The sequence below is a fragment of the Mustela nivalis genome, assembly GCF_964662115.1.
Source record: "Mustela nivalis genome assembly, chromosome: 11".
NCBI classification, from domain to species: domain Eukaryota; kingdom Metazoa; phylum Chordata; class Mammalia; order Carnivora; family Mustelidae; genus Mustela; species Mustela nivalis.
In genome coordinates this window covers 99947257-99971827 of record NC_139030.1, presented here as the reverse complement: position 1 = coordinate 99971827, position 24571 = coordinate 99947257, and the positions used below count along the sequence as shown (strand labels likewise).

The 24571-nt window shown below is 36.3% G+C and overlaps 1 protein-coding gene across 12 annotated transcripts in view; it reads left to right on the top strand.

Moving 5' to 3' along the window:
* Positions 1–24289, top strand: part of CARF (calcium responsive transcription factor) — a 78079-nt gene extending 53790 nt beyond the window's left edge. For 3 of the 12 annotated variants that reach the window (XM_082688864.1, XM_082688867.1, XM_082688866.1), the window contains 4 exons: positions 755–818; positions 5079–5209; positions 5589–5961; positions 10694–11549. In XM_082688864.1, coding sequence (XP_082544990.1) covers positions 755–818; positions 5079–5209; positions 5589–5961; positions 10694–10839 — 714 coding nt within the window. In that variant the 3' untranslated portion in view covers positions 10840–11549. Of the gene's footprint in view, positions 1–754; positions 819–5078; positions 5210–5588; positions 7636–8345; positions 11550–22671 lie in introns of those variants that run through there. The other 9 variants (XM_082688868.1, XM_082688869.1, XR_014300114.1 and 6 more) reach the window with 8 other exon arrangements.
* Positions 24290–24571: the final 282 nt, after the last annotated feature.

Genomic DNA, 24571 nt, shown 5'->3' with positions numbered 1-24571 from the left:
GGTGTTCATTCTGTATGCCGTCTATGGACATCAATTTTATCTCATTCTGTGAAACTCTAATTTCCCCCAGAATATTGGTCAGTTCTGTGAAAATTTTGCTTACTCTGAAGAGTATAATGTAATTATATAAAAACTACTAATTATAATACAGGAAGTAATTATAGCATTAAAACCTTTGTAGTGGGGCACCTGGGTGGCTCAGTCAGTTAAGGGTCCCGACTCTTGACTTCAGTTCAGGTCATGACTTTCTGCCTCTCCCTCTCCCCAGTACTTACATGTGCTCCCTCTTGCTCTCTAAAATAAATAAATAAATCTTTCAAAAAAAAAATCTCAGTAGCAATACCCTTTGCTTCCCAAATTTTTACTATTATGTCTTCTTACCTAAATAGATTCAGATTATAAGCTAGTGCTACTATTCTTTTTCATCTCTTAATTATTCACTATCTTAATTATTTTCCATCTCTTAATTATTCACTATCCAAAGTTCGGGAAGTAAAATGGATTTGGTTAGCAATAATCTTTGCCATCTGTACTTGCTATCCAAATTCTTGCTATCTGAACTTGGGAAGCTATTGTATTTGGATAGTGAAGTATACTCATGTTTTGAGAATGTAAACAATTGAAGAGTGTAATTACTGAATAAAACACAGTTACGCTATCACTGAATAAAATATGATAGTTGTATTGATATTTTAAAACATTTTTTAATATAAATGCTTTATTGTTTTTACTGAAATATATGTTCCCATTTTAGCTTCAGTGGACTGCAGATAATGGGCATATTCTCAGAGAGACTGTGACAGTTACATTTGCAGAAGGTAGGTTATTTTGAGTATCTTTAAATAAAATCAGTATTAAAACTGGAAGACACTGAAGATTATCTCATCTAATCAAAATTTTTTCATGGATAAAGAAACCATGGCCCAAAGAGACAGGAACAACTATGTTAGGATTTGTCGAAATAATTCTAGCTGTTTAAACATATATACTTACATGTTACTCACATATACTTCCTCATAAATGTTATTTAGCTGTAAAAAAGGATGACACATTCCCTTTTATAATGACATGGATGGACCTAGAGAGTACTATGCTAAGTAAAATAAATCAAACTTCTAATGAGAAAGACAAATACCATATGATTTCACTCATATGTGGACTCTGATGAACAAAACACGTGAATAAACAAGAAGCAGAATCAGACTTATAAATACAGAGAACTAGCTGATGGTTGCTGAAGGGGAGAGGTGGTGTGGGATGGGCAAAATGGGTGAAAGGAAGTAGGAGAAGGCTTCCAGTTATGGAATGAATAAGTCACAGGAATGAAAGGCGTAGGTCACCTGGGTGGCTCAGTTGGCTTAGAAACCTTTTTGGTTTCACTTCAGATCATGACCTCACGGTCATGAGATTGAGCTCTCCATGCTCAGTGGGGAGTCTGCTTAAAGATTCTCTCTCACTTCCTTCCCCTCTCAAATAATTTTTTTTTTTTTTTTAAGGCACAACATAGGGAATATAGTCAGTGATACACAATCACAATGTTTGGTGACAGTTTTGGTAGCTATACTTGTGGTGAGCATGGCATAAGATACAGGGAAGTTGAATCACTGTTACACACCTGGAACTAATGTAACATCGTGTGTCAACTGTATGCAAACAAAAGTGAAAAATAAGGGGTACCTGGCTGGCTTAGTTGGAAGAGCATATGACTCTTGATGTTGGGTTTGTGAGTTCAGGTCCCACAGTGGGTGTAGATCTAGACTACCAAAAATAAATAAATAAACTTAAAAAAAAATTTCTTCATATAATCAGCTTTTGTGCTTTATGATTAAATTTTGAGGTTGATACTAATACAGATCACTATAAAGCTAGGCTAATTCCAGTAATAATAACCTTAAGATACCTTGATCAGGAAATTTTTTCCATTTTACATGGTTTGCTTTTTCTCATATGCTGCTTCTCCTATGTTATCTTACTATTCCAAGCTGTCCTTGTGTGAGAATAGTGACAGAGACATGTAACTTAATCTAAGGAGTAGGGAAATAACGCTTGAGAAAGTGGCTTTTAAACTGAGAACTGGGGGCGCCTGGGTGGCTCAGTGGGTTAAGCCGCTGCCTTCGGCTCAGGTCATGATCTCAGGGTCCTGGGATCGAGTCCCACATCGGGCTCTCTGCTCAGCAGGGAGCCTGCTTCCTCCTCTCTCTCTCTGCCTGCCTCTCTGCCTACTTGTGATCTCCCTCTGTCAAATAAATAAATAAAATATTTAAAAATAAAAAAAAAAATAAACTGAGAACTGCAGAATGGATAGGAATTTGTCGATCCAAAGAATACCATGTTTGAAAGCTAAGCAACAAAGAGCTTGTCATGTTCAAGGAACTTAAGAAAGTTGGTGTGGTTTTAAGCATAGACAGTGCTTGGAGATAAAACTAGATATGCAGAATGGGCTTAGGAGGCCCTTTGAGCTGTCCAAATGAAAGGTGTGATAGTGATTTAGTCTCCATTTAGTGGCATTTATACTAGAATAGGACAGATTTTAATTGTTTTCAAAGGTTTTGGTTATTGATTGAATAGGTGTGGGGGGTAAAAGAATAGGAATGATCTGGGATGACTCCTGAGTTTCTTCCATGAGCAACTGATGGGTAGTGGCATTTACTGAGGTAGGCAATACTGGTTTAAGAATAGGATTTGGTAATGACAAGGGGAAAGAAAAAAAATTCACGAAATCAGGTTTGGAAAGCTTAGGTATCATAGCCATTTCAATTGAGTGGATTGGGAAGAAGCCACATTGGGATGGTTGAAGAGTGAATGAGTGGTGAATGAAGAAGTAGAGACAGTGTGCTAGGAAGAGAATACAGGGTTGAGGGAAGGTATTTTCAGATAGAAGAAATCTGAAGAGAGAGATGAAGATGAAGGTACTAGATAGCTTTGATGATGAGAAGTTGAGGAAATTTCTGATAATTTCTCTTTTCTCTTTAAAAGTGCTAAGAGTGAAAAAGATCTTAGGAAGTGTGACCAAGTTTAGACATTTGAAATCTTCTATAATGTAGAATGGGAGAGGGGCGCCTGGGTGGCAGATGCCGTAGAGCATTTGCCTTTGGCTTGGGTCGTGATCCTGGGGTCCTGGGATCAAGCCCCACATCAGGCTCCCTGCTTGGTGGGGAGCCTGCTTCTCCCTCTCCCACTCCCCCTGCTTGTGTTCCCTCTCTTACTATGTCTCTCTCTGTCAAGTAAATAAAAACTTTAAAATATATATAGAGAGAATGGGAGAAACCTTGTAAGGTTGTCAGGTACAGGTAGGTGAAGGTCCTGTTGAAGTTGGTGATCATAAATTGGTATTAGTAGTAACAGTAAGTTTCTTTTTCAGTGGCATTCAGCTTCGCACGTACAGGCACTGGAAGCCATTTTCATTCAGTGCTCAGATTGTACCAGGTTGTAACAAAAGTACAAAGAAGCAAGGGAGATTAGAGGATTTTCAGGATAGTGACTGAAGCTGTAACCGTGGGATTCGACTAAACTGGATGGGGAGAGAAGTTTATTAAGTGAGAAGTTGATGTATCTGAAGAAAACTGAGGAATCAAAGGCCTGGAGGTTCACCTGAGGTCGAGTAATTGTAGTGAAGTACTTAAGCAAAATCCCTGGAAGAATAAGAGGTTATGATCAAAGAATGGGATATCTGAAGTAGAGATTTTTAGATGTAGAAGAGTGGAGGGTATGATAGTAGTAGTGGGTGACTGCAGCAGAGTGAAGTACAAGGACAATTAGAAATGAAGATGCCAGAAAGTGAAGTCAGTCAGACAGAGAAAGACATATACCATGTGACTTCATTTATATGTAGAATCTGAAAACCAAAACAAATAAGCAAATGAAAAGCAGAAACAGACCCATAAATACAGAGAACAAACTGATGCTTGCCAGAGGTAGGGGAGTGGTGAGAGATGGGTGAAATGGGTGCAGGGCAGTGGGAGATACAGGTTTCGGGTTCTGGAAGGAGCAAGTCACAGGGATAAAAGGGAACATAATCAATGGTACTGTGATGGCCTCGTATGGTGGCAGAGAGTAGCTACACTTGGAATGAGCATAGCACAACGTATAAACTTGTGGAGTCATTATAGCTGAAACTGTTGTAACACTGTGTATCACCTATACCTTAATTTAAAAAAAAGAAGTAGCGAAGCCAAGAAATGTGAAAGTATTGTTTAATCTTCTCAACAGTCCCTTGAAGAAGATTCTCTTACTATCCTGATTTTACAGATGAAACTGGGGTTTACAAACCAAGTAGCATTTTGAAGGTTACAGAGAAAAGCGAGCCTAGTGCATAATTCCATCCCTGTCTCATGCCAGCGCCATTTTGAAAAACTGCTTAGTTCCAATATGGAAGCAATAAACAGTTGTTGATAATTGGTTTTTAATTGACTTAAAGAGATTAATTAATTTTAATTAAATTAAAATTAATATTAATATTTGGATTAATACATAGAAATTACTTGAGAGGGATTATATTCCCTAAGGACAATCACTTTAGCAATTGAGATAATAAGAAACCAGAGAGATTTTTACTCTTAGTCATTTATTCCAAAATGAGTTATTGGAAGAAATTTAGTGCTGCTATTTTGGAGGACCCACTTCCTGTCAGGCATTGTCCTAGGCATTAGGGCTACCAAAGATGAATTAAGTTTGGTCTCTGTGACTGAGAGGCTTCATAGGTTTCACACATCCAGAGAAGTTTACAGGTAGTCTAGCATCATAGCACGGAAAATGGGCTAGAGTAGAGCTACAAAACATAATCTTTCAAGGAAAAAACTACTGTTTCTAACATCACATCCTAGATATACTGAATTAAAATTAATGGAGGTTGAACCTCAGAATGTATATTTTCAAAAAGTTCCTGAGTGATTCTGATTCTACCAGGTCTGGAAACAGTGAACAAAAGAACTTCTTAAAGTCCTTTTCAAACCTTTGAATTTATTTCCTATTCTAATTGTAATAGTAAGTGTTGTAATAAAATGTAGTGTCATATAACATAGAAACCATAAACATTATTTTGTTATGATAGATGATTTTTTTATATATATATAACTTAGGAAATTCACCGGGGGAATCAATTAACACCAAAATGGAAACAAATCAGACAAGGGGTTCTTTGTCTCCAGAGCCGGCCCACTTGCTTTCTTCACTTTCCTCATTTCAACCAAAAATATTTACACAATTACAGGTAGGTATCCAGTGAAATAGACAAAACTGAAGCCCCTCCCTTTCTTCCTTAATCTCTCTTCTTCTAGGGATGTTACAGAATTATTATAGAATTATAATAATGATCACAGATGTTTTTATTATTAATTTCCTGATGTTTTTGTATCTTGATATAAGATCATTTAAATAATACATTTTTAAAAAGTTGGAATTGACTGTGCATGCAGTAAAATTTTAGTTGTACTACTTTTCCTTTGATTCTTGTTTCTATCCTTGATATTTGTTAGTAATTATATTCCTCTATTTTATTTCAATTATGTGTCAAAAGAATAATATATCCTATGAGAAAATTATACTTAGTAAATTTAAACATTTTGATGTAACTCTTTTCGGTTTAAAAGGGTTTGCAGTTGCAACCAAGATTCACTTCTCCTGATGGACCATCGGCTGTGATATCAGTAAATAACCACCCTTCCTCCAGTCCTTCAAGACTTCTGGATTCATTAGAAAGTACTGTACTGAATAATAATTCTCTGCTGCTTGGTCAAAGTCATAGTCTTCAAACAGATACATGCCTAACCCCAAACAGTAGCATTATTGCTTCTACCATGACTAGCCTTCCAGGACCAGATCAAAATCTGGCTGCAATGGACCAGCTGGTGGAAGTTGGAGATGTTGAGGATGCAGAGAATATGGAAGGAGGTGTTCACCGGATTCTGCTGGGAAATGGGCAGACCATCCCAATACAGATTATAGATAGCCACCCAGCTCTTAGTAAGTTAAAAGCAACTTGTGATTTTATTTTTAACCTTTTTGGACTATCATTACTGTTACACTACAGAAAAAAACAATCATTTCTACTCAGGGGTTTATAAAATATAAAGAAAGTGAAACTAACTAGAAAAAGGGAAAAATATCAAGAGCATAATAACTCCTAAGCTTTTTAATTTTTTCTTCTCCATCAAAATTGTTCTCTAATTACCTCAGTTTACATAGAAAATCTGTGGTGATACAAAATCAGAGGGTCATTGTAGAATGCATGAAAAAAATGAGAAACTTTATTCTTTCAAAGATTATGTATGTATGTATTATAGAGGGAGAGGGCATAGGCAGGGGGGAGGAGTGGAGAGAAAGAGAGAAGCAGACTCCCCACTGAGCAGAGAACTGAGTGGGGCTTAATCCCAGGACTCTGAGATGATGACCTGAGCCAAAGGCAGCCACATAAATGACGGAGCCACCTAGGTGCCCCATAAAATGAGAAACTTTAAAAGGAAAACTTACAGTGTAAAGGTTACTGTGGAAAAAATGTTACAAGGAAAAATGGAATGAAGTGGACAGATATAAATGTTAAAGATTTTGAGTTATAAACTTTAATGTTGAGTTCTATGGAAATGGAAATGGAACTAGTTAAGCCTTAGGGACTTGGGTTTAATCCAAGACCTTGTTAACTTTACTTTGTAACAAACCCAGTCAACCTACTCCTACTTGACCTACGTCACTCCCTTTCACATAGATTGTTTCGGATTGCGAACTTTTGTGGAGAAAGATATGCAGTTTGCTTTGAACAACCAAAATCTTCGTAGAAATCTTCATAGAAATCCTTAGAACATACAAAGTATTTACCCTAGATTCTTAGACTTCATTCTTCTGGGTAAGGAAAAGTGTAAGTTAGTTCCTTCCAGAAAAGAATCATTTTCTTAAAAGTAATAATTCCAAAAGATTTTAAATTTTAAATTTTTAAAAATTTTTGGAATTGTTACTTTTTTATTCTAAATTTTTTGGAATTGTTACTTTTAAGAAAATTTATCTGGAGAGCTGTGGTTCAGTAGTTGTCACTACTGAATAAGTTTAGTAGAAGTTTAGTAGAAAAGAGGGAAAGGAATATACGTGAATTAATCCTCAGAACTTCATGTAATAGTTGGTGGTGTCCCCATTCTACAGATAGGTTAGTCAAGGCTCAGAGAGGTTAAGTAATTACCTAGAAGTGATAGAGCAGGGATTTGAACCCAGATCTTCTGCCTTCAAAGTTTCTTTCCATTCTAACATGCTTCCTCCCTCTGTGTTGTACCAAGGTATTTCTGGGAGCTCTAATCAGATTGCTTTAAAGGAGACCCTCTTGGAATCTGAAATTGCATGATTTATCAAGTTAGATCATGATCTGAGGGACTACTTCACCTGAATATGAATCCTAAGGGTCACTCAAATCCATCTTCTACTGGTTTTCTTTATGGTGTGGGCTAAACTCCTTAACACATCCATATGTGACAAGCATTAGGGGTGTTAACACACTTGCCTGAGCAAATATTGGTCCCCTTAATCTTGGTTCCCTTTAGCAACTGAAAAACTGATATCCCTGAGAAAGAGACATCTCACCTGCCAGTTCAAGATAGTGTCGCTGGTATGCTGCATTCAGATTAATCTGGTCATAAGTACTTTAAAATCAGAATGGTAAGTGCCTTGTGCAGTGTTTCAGATAAGCAAACATACAGCTTGTACAGCTAAGTCAGAACTCTCCATGAAGAGGTGGCATATTTTTTTCTAAAGTACTCATGTAGTTGAGTTTCTTTAGGGAGGGAGTATTTGCCTTGATATATGGCTACATATGGAGGCCATAGTAGACTGGTAACAAATCTGTAAATTTGTAATACATATACCTACTGTTTGCAAAACATCATTTTCCAATAATAGGAGGCTTCCTGACTTTTGTTTACTCATAGTTTTAAAGGTAGTTAAATTTAAATATGAGATAGTCCTCATACTTTCATGAAATTATGGACTGCTTTTTTATCAAAGCATCTGTAGAGGAGAGGAACTCTGGTTTTCTTAGTCTTTTCTTGTTTTCATTACCAGAAGCATACTGAAGAAACTTTTTTTAAACTTCTCAACATTTAATTTTTTATTATTGTTCTTTTTCTTTAAATTTTTTTATTGAAGTTTAGTTGACATACAATAGTACATTAGTTTCAGGTATACACATCCTGAAAGAATTTATTATGAATGACTAAGATGTCAGAAGTACTGAGTTTTCAAATACACTGACTGTTTTTTAAAAAACGACTGTTTTTTGCTTTGCTTCTAAATTCATATAATTATAAGGATTCCAGTCTTGTAAGTTTACATTAACCTTTAGGGTTTTTCTTTTATGTTTGGTTTTAAAGTTGAAGAAAATCCAGAAGGTACCATTTCTCTGAGCCAAGTTAAGCAAGAACCCAAAGAACCAGCATTGTCTATGGAAGCAAAAAAAAATTTGGACTGTAAGAAATTATCTGCCACATAAATTATTGAAGCTTTTCAGAATTTATAACTTGGGTAACTTCTGATGTCATAAAAAAGAAGGTGAATATTGTCAAAGTGCAGTATTGTGATAGATGGACTAAAGACTAGTTCAATGAGCAACTTTGATTTAAAACTGATATGTTTGTTGCCAAGTCCATATTTTTGGAAGCTATTTTACTGCTGTCATTTTGTATAATTCTTATGCTTTTTGATTATCTAATGAGGCCAGTATTTCAAAAGATCATCTGAATTTATTCATGACAATATAGTCTGAACACAAATAGTTACATAACTCATCTCTTGAAAATATCTAATTTGGGTTCTGAAAAGACAAAAACAACAAAAAATTGTGTGTGTTTGTGTGTGTGTGTGTGAGAGAGAGAGAGAGATTATGTGTGTGTGTGTGTGTGTGTGTGTGACTGTGTGTTGACTTTTTATTTAAAAGTGATAAAAGAACTTACTGCCTCTTTAAAGTTGTGAAGAAATTCTTTACATTATAGCAGACAGGTGAGAGATTATTTGTAGTCTGTCACATTAGGGCAGATAAAACAGTCGTAGATTTGAATCATAACATGAAGCCCAGCATTCTCATTTGTGGAAACAGTAGTTGCATTTTGGCTTCTTCCATTATAATTTTTTATACTTCAGACTACAAACCAATAGCATACTAATGGTCATCTAATAGAAATTTAAAGTGTCTTGGTAAGTACTTATAATTTTAACTTGAATTAATCAGATAAAACACAGAAATAAATGTATATTGCATGGATTTATATAGTATTGTAGGTAAAGCACTACTTATGGATAGGAAAATGTAGAAATTGAGAGAATTCAGAAAAAATAACAGACTTTCCCTGGTGTTTACAGATGATTTGGGGGACTTTTTGGTATCAGCAGGGGATTTTTTTTTTTCCTATTTTGTATTGAAGATTCAGCTCTGGTTGGAAAACAATTTGAGTTGTATTTATTTTTCTATGCCAGAGTTCTTACTGAATTGGTGGTATTAGAATTTATGCTATTTCAAGGTAAGTATTTGTAGTTAAAAAATTAGTTCATATTTAACACTTTAAAACAGCCGATGTGTATGTATATTTACTTGTTGAGTAAGTATATTTACTCGAAATACTGAATAAGCACTGATCACTATATTCATTGTAAGCTTCTGTTTTCTGGAAGGTTGGCAAACTAGAAATGTCAATTATAAACTGTCAAGAAATCAACATAAAGGCTTTTTTTTACCCCAGGGACCATGTGTGGGTATATTTAAGCCTTTATTTTAAAATAATAAGGATTTCAAATGGATGTGAATATTTAATATTCAAAGGATATGAGATATAATATGAAATTTAACCTTAATATTTTACATGAATATGAGTCATTTTTAGCTTTTCTAAATCCAGTCTCCCATTCTTAATTCATTTTAATTGTCGCAGGTACATATGTATCTAAGTATAAAGCATTGTTATATTAGAAGTGAGTAGAACTTTAATAAAAACATCTTGCTCTTTAGATTTATACCCTATTTAATATAAAATGTATTATTTATGCCCCTATTTAATACAAAGTTAATATTTAATTACATATATGATTTTTAGTTAGAATAGCTAACTGTTCTAAGAACTGAAAATATTTGATGTCAGCATTTTAGAGGCAGGCTGCCAAATCTGATTATGTTACTCTAAGTTAAACACAGCTCTTAATTACCTCAAACCCAGATTCCTCTTAGTCTGTGTGTACTTAAAGGGTATAAGTCTAAATTTATATTGTAGTGTTACATTGTAGATAACATTCTTTTCATTTGTTATTTCCAGTTTATGGAAACTGTTTTCAAGATTTTAAGTAATCTTCACTTTTTATTAATGGCAATAGCTTATTAAATATTTTACCAATTTAACTATATTCCTTTGGAGACATTCTTTTCTTTTTTGATGTTGAGTTGTTAAGGAGAAATGCTTGTTAAGATACAAACTCTAGTGAATTACCTACGAGAATGAGAGATGTTAGAGGATTCAGACTTTGGCACTTAACAAAACACAGTTTTAACAAAACACAGTTAAAAAATATTTCTCTCACTTCATTCTATGTGAATGTCTCTCTGGTACCCATTTTTATTTTTGTTTTTATGAGGACAGAAAGTTACAGTGCATCCACCTCACAAACAAAAAGCAAAATTAAAAAAGAGCATGAAGGAAGGTTTCAGTCCCTAATTGTATACTCTTTTGGTTTTTAGGTAGAAACTGGAACTATCAATATTTTCATGTAAGTATTTCAATGAGTAGCTCTTTAAAAATAGTTTCTAAATTTTTAAAAATTCATGTGTCCTCTAAATGCATGTTCAGTCACAATATATCAGTATTGTATTTTAAAGGTGCTTAGCATCGCTTTTTTAAAAGTATGTTTACATATTTTAAATATTCAGTTATTTTTTAAATGCACAGGGTATTAAATACAAGTGCATAAAACTTTCAGTATCTATATTTCGCATTCTCCTAACAGCTCTACAGCAAACTTTGACATCTGCTCTTTTGTATGATGTATTGCAAGGTGTAATATATGTAGTAGTGAGTTGGACATTCGAAATAAACAGTTAGAAATTCATAATTACAGCTGAGCTTTTTTCATCATTGTAGTTTCCATGTTCCAAAGCCTCCCAGTGAACTTTATATATACTACAGTGAGTTGTAGATAAACACTGCCATGGTGGGCTTTTTCCTTCAATATTAATTTCTCCATAAGCAGTTAACATGCTTAAAAGAAAAAGCTTTTATACTAAGTACCTTGTCTTATCCAAGGTAAATGTTTTTTAAAAGTCGCAAAAACAATAGAAAATAGATTTGGGGAGCTGGTCCTGCATTGCAGTTTCTGATTTTGAGGCCCACCAGCTTGTGTTTCATTTTTATATCCTGTCAAAATACAGACTTAATCATGTGAGTATGTGAAAGATGTCATTTAATTTGTACCAGATTTTTAAAAAAGTTTTAAAATGTGTGTGTATATACATATATATATATTGTAACTTAATGTATAGTGTCCTTGTTATAATGTAATTTTTTTCATTAAAAATCCTGTGTTATTTTTTTCTTAAACTTGGTGGTAGTTTTCTTTTTATACTTTTTCTGGGGATAGTGGTAGTTTTGTTCCTCTTAAAGATGTTAAATAAACACTTTAATTACCTGCGAACTTTGGCTAGAAATTTATGGTCAATTTGGAACTTGAAAGTTTTCCAGCATAACTACCAGTAACTCCTGTTATCATTCCATTTAGGAACATATATGCATTTAGTACTCTCAGCTCAGCCAACCATCAACATTTTAATATAATGCATGTAATAAGGTATTAGTAATTCTTTTTCTCACATCTTGGCATTGTGATATCTTTAAGTACAGCTTTATATTTCTTGGTTAAAAAGGAGGGATCATCAGTGTTTTCCATTCTGGCTTTTCTCTTCTTTCTATTCCTTTTCTTTTCTTTCTTTCTTTCTTTTTTTTTTTTTTTCCGCTTTATTCCACCTGCTCTTTGTAGTACTATAGAAAATCTTACTGTCTCCAGAAGGGGTACTGTATTAACTGTTCCCTATGAGCTGATTTAGCTTCAGACATCTTAAATGGTGTATTGCTTTGGTATCTAAATGTCTGTTATTCTACTTAACTTAGTTGTAATGGCAAAGCCTTAGTGTGCTTTTGCCATATACACATTAACTATGAAAACTATTGTTAAATAATGCAAATATTTGTTGCTGACTGAAGTCTTAAAACTTTAGGAATAAAATCAGAATCTTAAAAAAACTCACTAGTGGATTCTAAATTTGATTCATGAGAAAAATAAATAAGTTGTATGGTTAATATTGAAAACCTCTGAAAATGTAATATGGGTATAATTGTGCAGAGGAAATGTTCAAGGGTAAAACTTGAAATCAATAAATAAGTTTGAGAATTCTAATGTACAGCATAGTAATTATAATCAATAATACCTCATTATAATATTCAAAGTTGCTCAGAGACTACATCTAAAAGGAAAGAATAGGGGGTAATAAAAGGGAACAAATAATTGTGTGACATGATAGTGATTTTTAGCTAACTCTATGGTGGTAATATATTGCAAAATATAAATTACCAAATCAACATATTGTATACCTTAAACTTAATATGTTAATCATATCTCAATTAGGAAAAAAAAAAGAATTCTGAAACCAGAGGACAGAGTAGGAGTCTGATATTAGAGTTTTTAAAAATATTTTTATTGAAGTATAATCGACATAAAATAAATTGCACATATTTAAAGTACATAATTTAGGAAGTTTTGATATATGTATACATCTATGAAACTATCACCACAATTAAGATAATGAACATATCCATCACCTCTAAATCCATTCCCTCTTCTTCTGTTTCCCATTCCTACCTCACCATCCCCAAACAACTACTGATATGCTTTCTCTCATGAGAGATCAGTTTGCTTTGGCTACAATTTTATAAAAATTATCTGGTATGAACATTTTTTATGACTCTTGTCACTCAGCATAGTTATTTTCAGATTAATCTGTGTCAGAATATATGAATAGCCTGTTCCTTTTTACTGCTGATATTCCATTGTATGGATATACCACAATTTGTCTATCCATTCACCTGTTGATGAATAGCTGGGTTGTTTGCAGTTCTTGGCTATTACAAATAAAGCTGCTATGAACATTTATATGAAAGTCTTTTTATGAATATATGCTTTCATTTCTCTTAAGTAAATAGTAGTGGAATACCTGGATTATGTGGTAGGTGTATATTTAACATTTTAGGAAACTCAAGTGATTTTTCTGAAGTGGTTATGCCACCTTACATTCTTGTCAGGTGTATATGAGAGTTCTAGCCAACACTTGGTAGGGGCTGGCTTTTATATTATAGACATTGTAATAGGTATATAGTAGTATCTCACTGTGGTTTTAATTTCCATTTCTGAGATGACCAATGCCGTTGAACATCTTTTCATGTGTTACATGCCATCTGTATATCTTCTTTAGTGGAGTGTCTGTTTGGATCTTTACCTCATTTTTTTTTTTAAACAACTTATAATCCCCAGAGGTTGGGCATTTTTTTTAAAGATTTTATTTATTTATTTGACAGAGATCACAAGTAGGCAGAGAGGGAGGAAGGGAAGCAGGCTCCCTGCTGAGCAGACAGCCCAATGCGGGCCTCGATCCCAGGACCCTGAGATCATGACCTGAGCCAAAGGCAGAGGCTTTAACCCAATGAGCCACCCAGGTGCCCCCTCTTTACCTCATTTTTAAATGGAATTGTTTTCTTATTATAGAGGTTTAGGAAGTATATTCTAGATACAAGTCCTTTTTTTGTTTTTAAAGATTTTATTCATTTATTTGATAGAGCATAGCAGCGGGAGTGGCAGGCAGAGGAAGAGGGAGAAGCAGGCTCCCCACTGAGCAGGAAGCTGGATGCAGGGCTGCATCCCAGGACCCTGGGATCATGACAGCTGCACCACCCAGGCACCCCATAAAGAGCAGTTCTTTTTTTTTTTTTTTTAATATTTTATTTATTTATTTAACAGACAGAGATCACAAGTAGGCAGAGAGGCAGGCAGAGAGAGAGGAGGAAGCAGGCTCCCTGCTGAGCAGAGAGCCAGATGCGGGGCTCGATCCCAGGACCCTGGGATCATGACCTGAGCCGAAGGCAGCGGCTCAACCCACTGAGCCACCCAGGCGCCCCTAAAGAGCAGTTCTTAATTGTGATTAAGTCCCAGTGTATCTTTTTTTTCCTTTGTGGATCATACTTTTGTGTAAGAGATCTTTGCCTAACCCAAGATTAGATTTTTCTCCAGGTTTTCTTCTCAGAAATTTTATAACTGAGTTTACATTTAGGTGCATCATCCATTTTGAGTCAATTTTTATATACATAGTACACGATCCTTTTTGCATATGAATACCCAATTGTTTCAGTACCATTTTATGAAGACTGTATTTCTCTATTGAATTAAATTTATACCCTTGATGAAAAAATTCATTGATCACGTATATTTGGGTGACTTTCTGGAATCTGTTCTTTTTCATTGATACATTGTCTATCTCAGTGGTCTCAAGCAGGGCAATTATGCCACTGGGGAACATTACACAAAGTCTGGAGACAGTTTCAGTAGTGATAGCTAGGGAGATACTACTGGTTTCTGATAGAAGCCAGAGCTTCTGCTCAACATTGTACACTGTATAGAACAGTTCCTACAATAAAGAATTGTCTGGTGCAAAATGTCTGTAGTACCAAGATTGGAAAAGTTGGGTCCATATTGATGCCAGTAGCACATTGTCTTGATTATTATAGCTTTAAGATAAGTTTTGAAGTCAGGTAATAGAGCCTTTGTTTTATTAAATTTTTTATTAAGAAATTTTTTTTTAAGATTTTACTTACTTGTCAGAGAGAGAGGGAGAGAGAGCATAGGCAGGGAGAGTGACAGGCAGAGAGAGAGGGAGAAGCAGGCTCCCCACTGAGCAAGGACCCCAATGCAGGGCTCAATTCCAGGACCCTGGGATCATGACCTGAGCTGAAGGCAGACACTCAACCTACCTACTAAGCCACCCAGGCTTCCTGGTAATGCAGTCTTTGAACCTTACTCTTCCTTTAAAATTTCTTCTGGCTCTTCTAAGTTCTTTGTTTTTCCATGTGAATTTTAGAATCTCATTCTCAATTTCTTTTTTTTTAAATGCCTGATAGGATTTTGACTGGGTTAATATAGAATATATAGATCAAGTTGGGGATTATTGAAATCTTAATATTGATACTTAATTTTTTCCTTGACAATATCTTAGAGTTTTCAGTGTATAGGTTTCACATATCTTTTGTCAGATTTATCACTAAGAACTTCTTTTTTTTTTTTTTTAAGATTTTATTTACTTGGGCGCCTGGGTGGCTCAGTGGGTTAAGCTGCTGCCTTCGGCTCAGGTCATGATCCCACGGTCCTGGGATCGAGTCCCGCGTCAGGCTCTCTGCTCAGCAGGGAGCCTGCTTCCTCCTCTCTCTCTCTGCCCGCCTCTCTGCCTACTTGTGATCTCTGTCTGTCAAATAAATAAATAAAATCTTTAAAAAAAAAAAGATTTTATTTACTTACTTGACAGGTCACAAGTAGGTAGAGAGACAGGCAGAGAGAGAGAGGGGAGGAAGCAGGCTCCCTGCTGAGCAGAGACCTTGATGGGCTGGATCCCAGGACCCTGTGATCCTGACCTGAGCCTAAGGCAGAGGCTTTAATCCACTGAGCCACCCAGGTGCTCCTCACTAAGAGCTTCTAAATGACATTTTTTTAATTTCAATTTCTTATTTTTGCATAATATGAAATACAATTGATATGCTTTATGGGTCTTTTATTTTGCAACCTTCTTTTTTTTTTTTTTAAAGATTTTATTTATTTATTTATTTATTTGACTGACAGAGATCACAAGTAGGCAGAGAGGCAGACAGAGAGAGACAGAGGGAAGCAGGCTCCCCGCTGAGCAGAGAGCCCGATGCGGGACTCGATCCCAGCACCCTGAGGTCATGACCTGAGCCGAAGGCAGCGGCTTAAACCACTGAGCCACCCAGGCGCCCCATTTTGCAACCTCCTTAAACATTTATTCTCATAGATTTTTCGTATACTCTATTAAATTTTTTTTCCGTAGACAATTAATGCTGTTTTACATCTTCCTTTCCAATCTGGATGCTTTGTATTTCTTTTTCAAAGCTGTTACACTGACTGGAATCTAAAGTACAGCTTTGATTAGAACTAGTTAGAGTAGACCTTGCCTTGTTTCTGATCTTAGGGGGAAAGCATTTAGTCTTTCACTATTATGAGGTTAACCATAATTTTAGAATATGGCTTACCAAATTGAATGAGAGTCATCCTGTTTTAGTGTGCTGAGAATTTTTGTTAGGAATGGATATTTGATTTTGTCCGGTGCTTTTTCTGCATATATTGAGATGATCATTTAGTTTTTCCTTTTTTAAGTCTCACAGTATGATAAAAGACTTTGACTGAATTTCAAAGGGTAAAACAGCCTTGCATCCTTGCATTCCTGGAATAAATCATACTTGTTCATCAAGATGCATTATCCTGTTTTATACATTGTTGGGTTTCAGTTGCATTTAATGTCACTATTGATATGGTCATGTTTGAGTCTTCCCTTCCATCTTGTTATTTGTTCAGTCTATACTTTGCTCCCTTTTCTTATTCTGCCTTTTGGTGCAATTGCCCTTTTTTAATGATTCAGCTTTACCTCCTTTATTGACTTATTAGCTGTAACTCTTGTTATTTTAATGATTACTTTAACATTTATACTGTACTATACCAGTCTACCTTCAAATACTACTCCATCATTTCACATATAGTATAAGAATTTTACAATAATATACTTAAGTTTTTCCACTTCTTTGTGCTATTGGGGTCACATATTTTATTTCTATGCATCTTGTAACTTCACAATACATTACTATTCATACTTTAAATAATCAAATAAAAAATTTATATTTTAAATATATATCTTATATATATTATTTTTATATATTTTCCTGCTTTTTTGCATTCCTGGTAACTTTTGATTGGATGTCAGACATAACTTCTGCCTTGTTGGGTGCTGGATATTTTTGTATTCCTATTCCTATTCTTGAGTTTTGTCCTAGGTCACAGTTAACTTTCTTAGAAACAGTTTGTACCTTTAATATCTTGCTTTCAAGCTTTGTAGTGTTAATATTGTCTCATTATTGAAGCAAATCCCTTCTGAGTGCTCTACACTGCTTTTGAATTAATGAGGTTTTCTACTCTGGCTGGTGGGAATAGGCACTCTTCTGAACCCTATGAGCCTCAGAGGGTTATTCTCCTTCTAGTCTCAAGTAATTTCTTTATACTCATGCACTGATCATTAAATACTCTGTCGAATGTTAGAGAGTGCTCTTTTGCAGAGCTCTGGAGTTTTCTGTGTAGCTCTTTTCCCCAGTACTTTATCCTATAACTCTAGTTGCTTTGGCCTTCCTTGATTGCAAGTTTCATGTCCTCCCTCTCAGAGGCTCTGCCTAATTTTCCACTCTGTGTGCCACAGCCTGGAAACTCTTCAGACAGCAGTCTGGGATGGCATAAGCCTCATCTCATTTGTTTTCCATCTCTCAGGGATCACTGTTCTCTCTTGCATAATGTCCAGTGTTTTGAGAATCATTGTTTCATATATTTTATCGAGTTTTATAGTTGTTTCAGGCAGAAGGGTGAATCTGATTGCTTGTACTCCATCTTGACTAGATATGGAAGTTCTCCAGACAGTGTTGACATCATGTCCCATTTAGGTTTCTGCAAGCGGTTGAATTGGGAGAGGACATAGAGGCTGTAAGGGAAGCATAAGGATAGATCGTGAGATGGAGTAAGGTACCTCAAATCTGGGTGAGACAAGTAGGTATCATGGTGGGATTTAGGGTATAGGATTGGTCCAAAGTAATTCTCCAGAACAGCCTGATTGTATAGGGACCACCTTTGATGGCATAGTTTCCAGTCCCCACTGCCATGGTTCCACCAATCATAATGACTCAGCCTTCTGTGTACCTGACAGAGTTGGGCCATGCAGGATATCAAAATGAATGATTTAAAATTTGTCTTAAAGGAACTTACTGTCTATTACAGACAATATATAACTTTATACAAGATAGAAAATGGTAAATTTGATCATAGGGATATGGATAAAATCATATAAGAATTAAGAAGAAGGGGCGCCTGGGTGGCTCGGTGGGTTAAGCCTCTGCCTTTGGCTCAGGTCATGATCTCAGGGTCCTAGGATGGAGCCCAAGTCGGGCTCTCTGCTCAGCGGGGAGCCTGCTTCTCCCTCTCTCTCTGCCTGCTGCTCTGCCTGTTTGTGATATCTTTCTCTCTGTCAAATAAATAAATAAAATCTTTAAATTAAAAAAAAAGATTTAAGAAGATGACATTACTTACAAGGAAGAGAACTGACAGTAAGCACCAGGTATTGTACTTGGTGCTTTGTATTGTTTGGTTAAAGCACTTGGCATTTTGCCTGGCAAAAAGTAAGTCATTCCTTATTTTTATAGCTAGGATCGGTGATAAAGAGCATGTGCTCTGAAGTTGGACAGTTAGATTTGAATACCACCTCCTCTTAATTACCTTTGTAACTTGGTCAAACTACTTAAACTTTCAGTTCTTCATATTTTTCTTTCTTCTGAAGAAATAGTAGTAGCTACCTAACTATTATAAGGATTTAATTAACTTTTGTTGAAATCTTGGAATCTGTGACATATCAGTCAATGTATGTTCATTTTTATAATTAATATTAATAATAAAATGTTAAGTCCTGAAAGGTAAGTGTGATCCTTATTTATTTTTTTTAAGTAAGCTCTACATCAAATGTGGAGCCCAACATGATGCTTGAATTCCTGACCCTGAGATCAAGACCTGAGCTGAAATCAAGAGTTGGAAGCTCAACCAGCTGACCCACCCAGGCACCCCATCTGTATTTTCAAGATGATGTATCTGTTAGAGAGCGTCTTGGGCTGCTTGCAACAGACACATGATTGTGGTGGCTTAACAAAATAAAGAGGTCTAACCTTTTTTATGGAACCAAATCTGAAGGCAGTCTCACCAGGGCTGGTATGGTGGTTCCCTGTGCCCACCAGGAACCGAGCCTCCCTTAATCTTTTTATATAACCATGTCTAACATGTGGCTATCATCTGTGTATTTGTTGCTTTTTTGTCCATGACAGTTGCTCTACTTGCAGCACGGATGAGAGTTCAGATTGTAAGAATGGAATGGGCAAAGGCCTATGCTGGGAGAATGAGCCAAAGGTCTTTTTTGGGAGACCCATCCGCAACTTCCACTTTTATCGGATTGGTTAGAAGAGTTACATAACCATCCCACTTATAAGGGCTGCTAAGAAACGTAGTTCTTTTGAAATCTGGATACCACCCCAAGAAAAATTGCATTTTAGTAAGACAGAATTCATTGACTAACATTTAGGCCACTAATGATGTCTCTCACAAATGGGAAAACTGAAATTCAGAAATTCAATTGTTTGAGGTTGTTAAAACAACTACAAAGTGATAAAGTTAATATTGATAGCAAGGTGTGTCCAGTACCATTCCACATTCCTTTTGCCACACGGTCCAGCAAACAAGTGATCTTTTCATTATAGGATCTTTAAGTTGGATCTTTCATGACATGGACATGAGATTAAAATGCAGATGTATAGAATTCAAGGAGCAAGTAGAGGGAATTATATGGCTCTTTTGGGGATACAAACACAACGTTCATTTTGATGAGAGTTTTAGGAGTCAATGAAGGAAAGAAGTTGGGGAAAAGACTGGAAAGGTGAGAGAAAGCTTAAATGGTAGAAATTATAGAAGGCCAGACAAAGAATTTTATATTTTGCTTAGTATGTGTTACATTTAAAGTCTTATTGAAATGATCCATTAAAGGGGCCCATTGACTCAAAAACCTTTTCTAGGGGTGCCTCGGTGGCTTGGTCGGTTGGGCATCTGCTTTTGGGTCATGATCCCTGGGTCCTGGGTTTGAGTCCCACAGCCCTGTATCTGCTCTGCTCAGCCAGGAGCCTGCTTCTCTCCACCTCTGCCGGCTGCTCTCCCTGCTTGTATACACCCTCTCTCTCTTTCTCTTTGTCAAATAAATAAAATCTTTAAAAATTAGAGCACTTAATCCTAAAATTTGGATGAAACTTAAAATTTTGCTGGTTTCTGAAGGTAGGTATAATGGGCAAATGGAAGTGCCAGAGTCATTTTTTGATTATCATAATAAAATTGTGTAACAAATTTCTGGCCTTGACTATTGTATCTATAATTACTTTATAGAAGCTGTTGGGTTTTTACATTTATGTTCTACAAAGACATTCAAAAATCTTAAAAATGGACATTCATTCATTCTGCAAAGCAGACATATTTCCTGCCCTTTTGGAGTTTACATTCCAGTAAAGGGAGAAAGATAATAAACAGTAATAAGTATATATAAACATAAGCACGTTGTATATGTTTATATGTAAGTATATGTACTTAAATGTATTATTGTATGTATACGATATGTTTATACATCAGGTTGACAAGTGAGAGAGTATAAAAGTGGAGCAGAGAAAAACATACAAAGTATGGTAAGAGTTGCAGTTTTTAAATAGGGCAGCCAGAATGGGCCTCATTGAGAAGGTACCTGCAAGCAAATTCTTCAAGACAATAAAGAGGGTCATACAGATCCCATGCAGAGCAGTTCAAATAAGAGGGAACTGCAGGATCAGGCAGTATTCGCTGTGCCTGAAGGTCAGAACAAGGCTAATGTGTTGGGAGTGGAGAGAGCAAGTCAGAGAGTCCTGGGAAATGAGGTCAGAGAGATAACAGGGGTCCGGTCACGTAGTGTCTTAAAATCCTGATACTGGCTTTTATTCTGAGCAGAAATGGAAAGCTGTTGCCAAACTTTGAGCAGAATGACAACATCATATGACACCCTTTAAGAGCATAATTTTGGGGATGCCTGGGGGGCTCAATTGGTTGAACATCCACTCTTTGATTTTGGCTCAGGTTGTGATCTCAGAGTCATGAGATCAAGCCCTGCATGGGCTTCCGTGCTCAGCGTGTAGTCTGCTCAAGGTTTTCATTCCCCTTCTCCCTCTGTTCCTCCCTGTACTCTTTCTCTTTCTCTCTCAAGTAAATAAATAAATAAATAAATAAATTTGGCCATTATATTAAGAACAAACTTTATAGTTTATCTCTCTCTCCCTACTCGATTAAAACTGTAGGGGCAAGGATCTTTGTCTTTTTTGGTTTGTTGATGTATGACAGTGGCAGATGCTGAGAAAATATTTTTGAGTGAACATCCAGCTTTTAGAGTTTTTTATTTTTTTATAAGGATAAAAAAATAAATGGGGAACAACCTAAAGAGAGTAGGGAAAGTTGTTGAGGAAGCTGCTGAAGATATATTTTTGAGTAGGAGAAAGGGGATCTAGTCCTTAAGGAAGGGGCTTAACTTTAGATAGTCCCATGGATACCTTATATGTGGATAGAGGACAAAGCAGACTGTATGGGTAGAGATGCTGGTAGGAGACTACAAGGGAGAGTCTGGGAATTCTCTTGATTGCTTCAATTTTCTGTGAAATAAGAAGCAAAGCCCTTAGGTAGCTGTGAAGGTGGGTGTGTGGGGGAAGCATGTTGAGAAGAAAAGCTATTATGAGAGTAATGAGGCAAGGGAAGTATAATATTAATGGGTCTACTTGACTAAGGGTTCATTTAAGGTTCATGTTCTTAAATTGAAAATCAGATTCGTCAACTTGTTTGTGTGTTTTTGTCCAATCATGATCAGCAGTGGCTGAGTATTGAGAACCAGACACTGTGTTACCTGCTGGCTGTATGAAAGGTTAGCAAGACCTAATCCTAGCCCTATAGAGACTCACAGTTTAGCGGCAGGCAGGTTGTTTGGTTTGGTTTGGTTTTTAAGATTGATTTATTTTAGAGAGCACGGGCGCAGGAGGAGGGGCAGAGGGAAAGGGAGAGAATCTCAAGCCGACTCTGCTGAGCTGGGAACCCTACCTAGGGCTGGATCTCACTACCCAGAGATCATGACCTGAGCGGAAATCAAGAGCCAGCCGCTTAACCAATTGAGCCACGTAGGCACCTTGTGGCAGACAGTTTTTTCATCAACTAGTCATAAAATGGTGTGATAAATACTTTCAATTCAAACAAAGGAAAAAGCGTTGTAAATCAAAGAAGTTCCAGCCTAGTGGACAATTGAGGTTATGGAGGAAATAACAGATTAGTCTAAGAAGGCGAAAGATTATGAAAGAATCACTTCTAAACTCTGACCTCCCACTGTCCAATCAAAAAGGTATTATGTATAAACTTTGTGTCATTCTAGTCAGATCCTCTGCCTTGCAACTCATCTTAAAATAGATCCCAGAGGGGCACCTGGGTGGCTCAGTGGGTTAAAGCCTCTGTCTTCAGCTCAGATCATCATCCTAGGGTCCACATTGGGCTCCCTGCTCGTCAGGGAGCCTGCTTCCTCCTCTCTCTCTCTCTCTCTGCTTCTCTGCCTACTTCTGATCTCTGTCAAATAAATAAATAAAATCTTTAAAAAAAAAAATAGATCCCAGAACTCATAAATACTGCACCACTAACTTCCCCTGTGAGATGCTAAGACTATCCAGATAGTATTCTCCCTTACTGCAATAAGCAAAAACCTCAGTTTTGCTTTATCAACAGGTTATTTTGGAGGTATTTTAAAGGAGCCAGCATTTGACGGTCTTGGAGTTCTAATCAAAACTGGTCATCTTGGGAACAGCATGCTTTTCTGAGGCGTTTTGAGCCTCCTGCACAGGGTCTCTCCTATGGCAGTGGTGAGGTAAGTTCATGTGGGTTTGAGCTCTGATTTCTAATTTTTTAATCAAATACTCCAGATGCTAAATTTAATTTGTTTTGTTTAGTTTGAGCGTGGTATGTCAGAATAAACTCTTTAAAAATCCATTGATTGGGGCGCCTGGGTGGCTCAGTGGGTTAAAGCCTCAGGTCATGATCCCAGGATCCTCGGATCAAGCCCTGCATCGGGCTCTCTGCTTAGCGGGAAGCCTGCTTCCTCCTCTCTTTCTGCCTGCCTCTCTGCCTACTTGTGATCTCTGTCTGTCAAAAAATAAATAATATATTTTTTAAAAAATAAAATAAAAATCCATTGATTGATCAGAAAAACTTTTACTTGGTAGAAATCTGCATTATTACTGTCAACACTACTGTTTGTCCTTGTCATTTCTTCGTTGCGGATCTATGAGAGGAAGTGCACACGGACGAAGATGGGTGCACACTTGCGGGTTCAGAAGGTTTCTCTTCAGACTGCCATCCTTTGGAAAAACTGTCTCAAGTCATTTATGAAAGTTTTATGAGAATTTTGCCCACTCTTTTTTGTTTTGTCCATGAAAGCCTGATTCTCTTTAGGAGGGAGTCCCCAAGATTCAAGACTCACATTTGGCTAAGTGTTGTCAGACTCATGGGTTTATCTTTAGTTTGGTTCTGCAGCCATTCTGGACTGGACTCCTGCATCTTAAATGTATTTATGCTAGAATCAAAATGTGTCTTGTTTGCTTTCTAAATGATAAAAAGAATTATTTGGAATTATAATTGGTTTATAATTACATATACATATATATAATTACATACAGTTATATAATTATAATTGGTTATAATCAGGGAAACTTTTGATATAAACAAAACTTTTCCATTTGGGGAGGTACTTTGAAGCAAAAAGAAAGCAATATCCCAAACACACACATTTTAAGGCAAGAGGAAAATTCCAAAATATATTGAAGGGATTGTGAAATTGCCTCCTTAAAAGATTCTTTGGCAAAGGCAAGAGAAAATTTTGAAAAATTTAAAACTGTCTTTTCTAAATCCTTTCAAATCACAATTTGACCATGATGTCCTTTATTCTTCTATTCCACTTCTTTGTCCCATGTTCCTCCATTTCCCTCTGTCCTGTCTCTCCTTCTGACTTTTTTTTCTTCCCTTCAAAATGCCCCATAAAGAGAGAGTTTTACTACTCTAAAAGAGAAAGATCACTTTAATATAAGAAATACCCCTCTCATTTTTATACTTAAGGTATTAACAATTATTGACATTTTTATCATATAAAATCAAATTATCAAGGGGCCTCAATTACAGTTTAAACCAGTGGTAATGACTGATTTCCCTCCCTCATCCTCTCTTGTGTGCATGTATGTCAAAATGGGTTTTCCTGCATCTAAACTTTCCCCTCGCTTTAATTAAGCAGAGATAATTAGTCTTTTATAGTGATAATTTTGTATTTGACTAAAGCTGGCCACTCTTATTTTTAATTTCTTTTTTTTTTTTTTAAAGATTTTATTTATTTGTCAGAGAGAGTGAGCGAGAGCGAGCACAGGCAGACAGAGTGGAAGGCAGAGTCAGACGGAGAAGCAGGCTCCCTGCGGAGCAAGGAGCCTGATGTGGGACTCAATCCCAGGACACTGGGATCATGACCCGAGCCGAAGGCAGCTGCTTAACCAACTGAGCCACCCAGGCGGCCCTTATTTTTAATTTCTATTCCTCTTCTTTTCCCTCCCTAGGGAAACATTAAAGATTAATTGATGAAAACAAT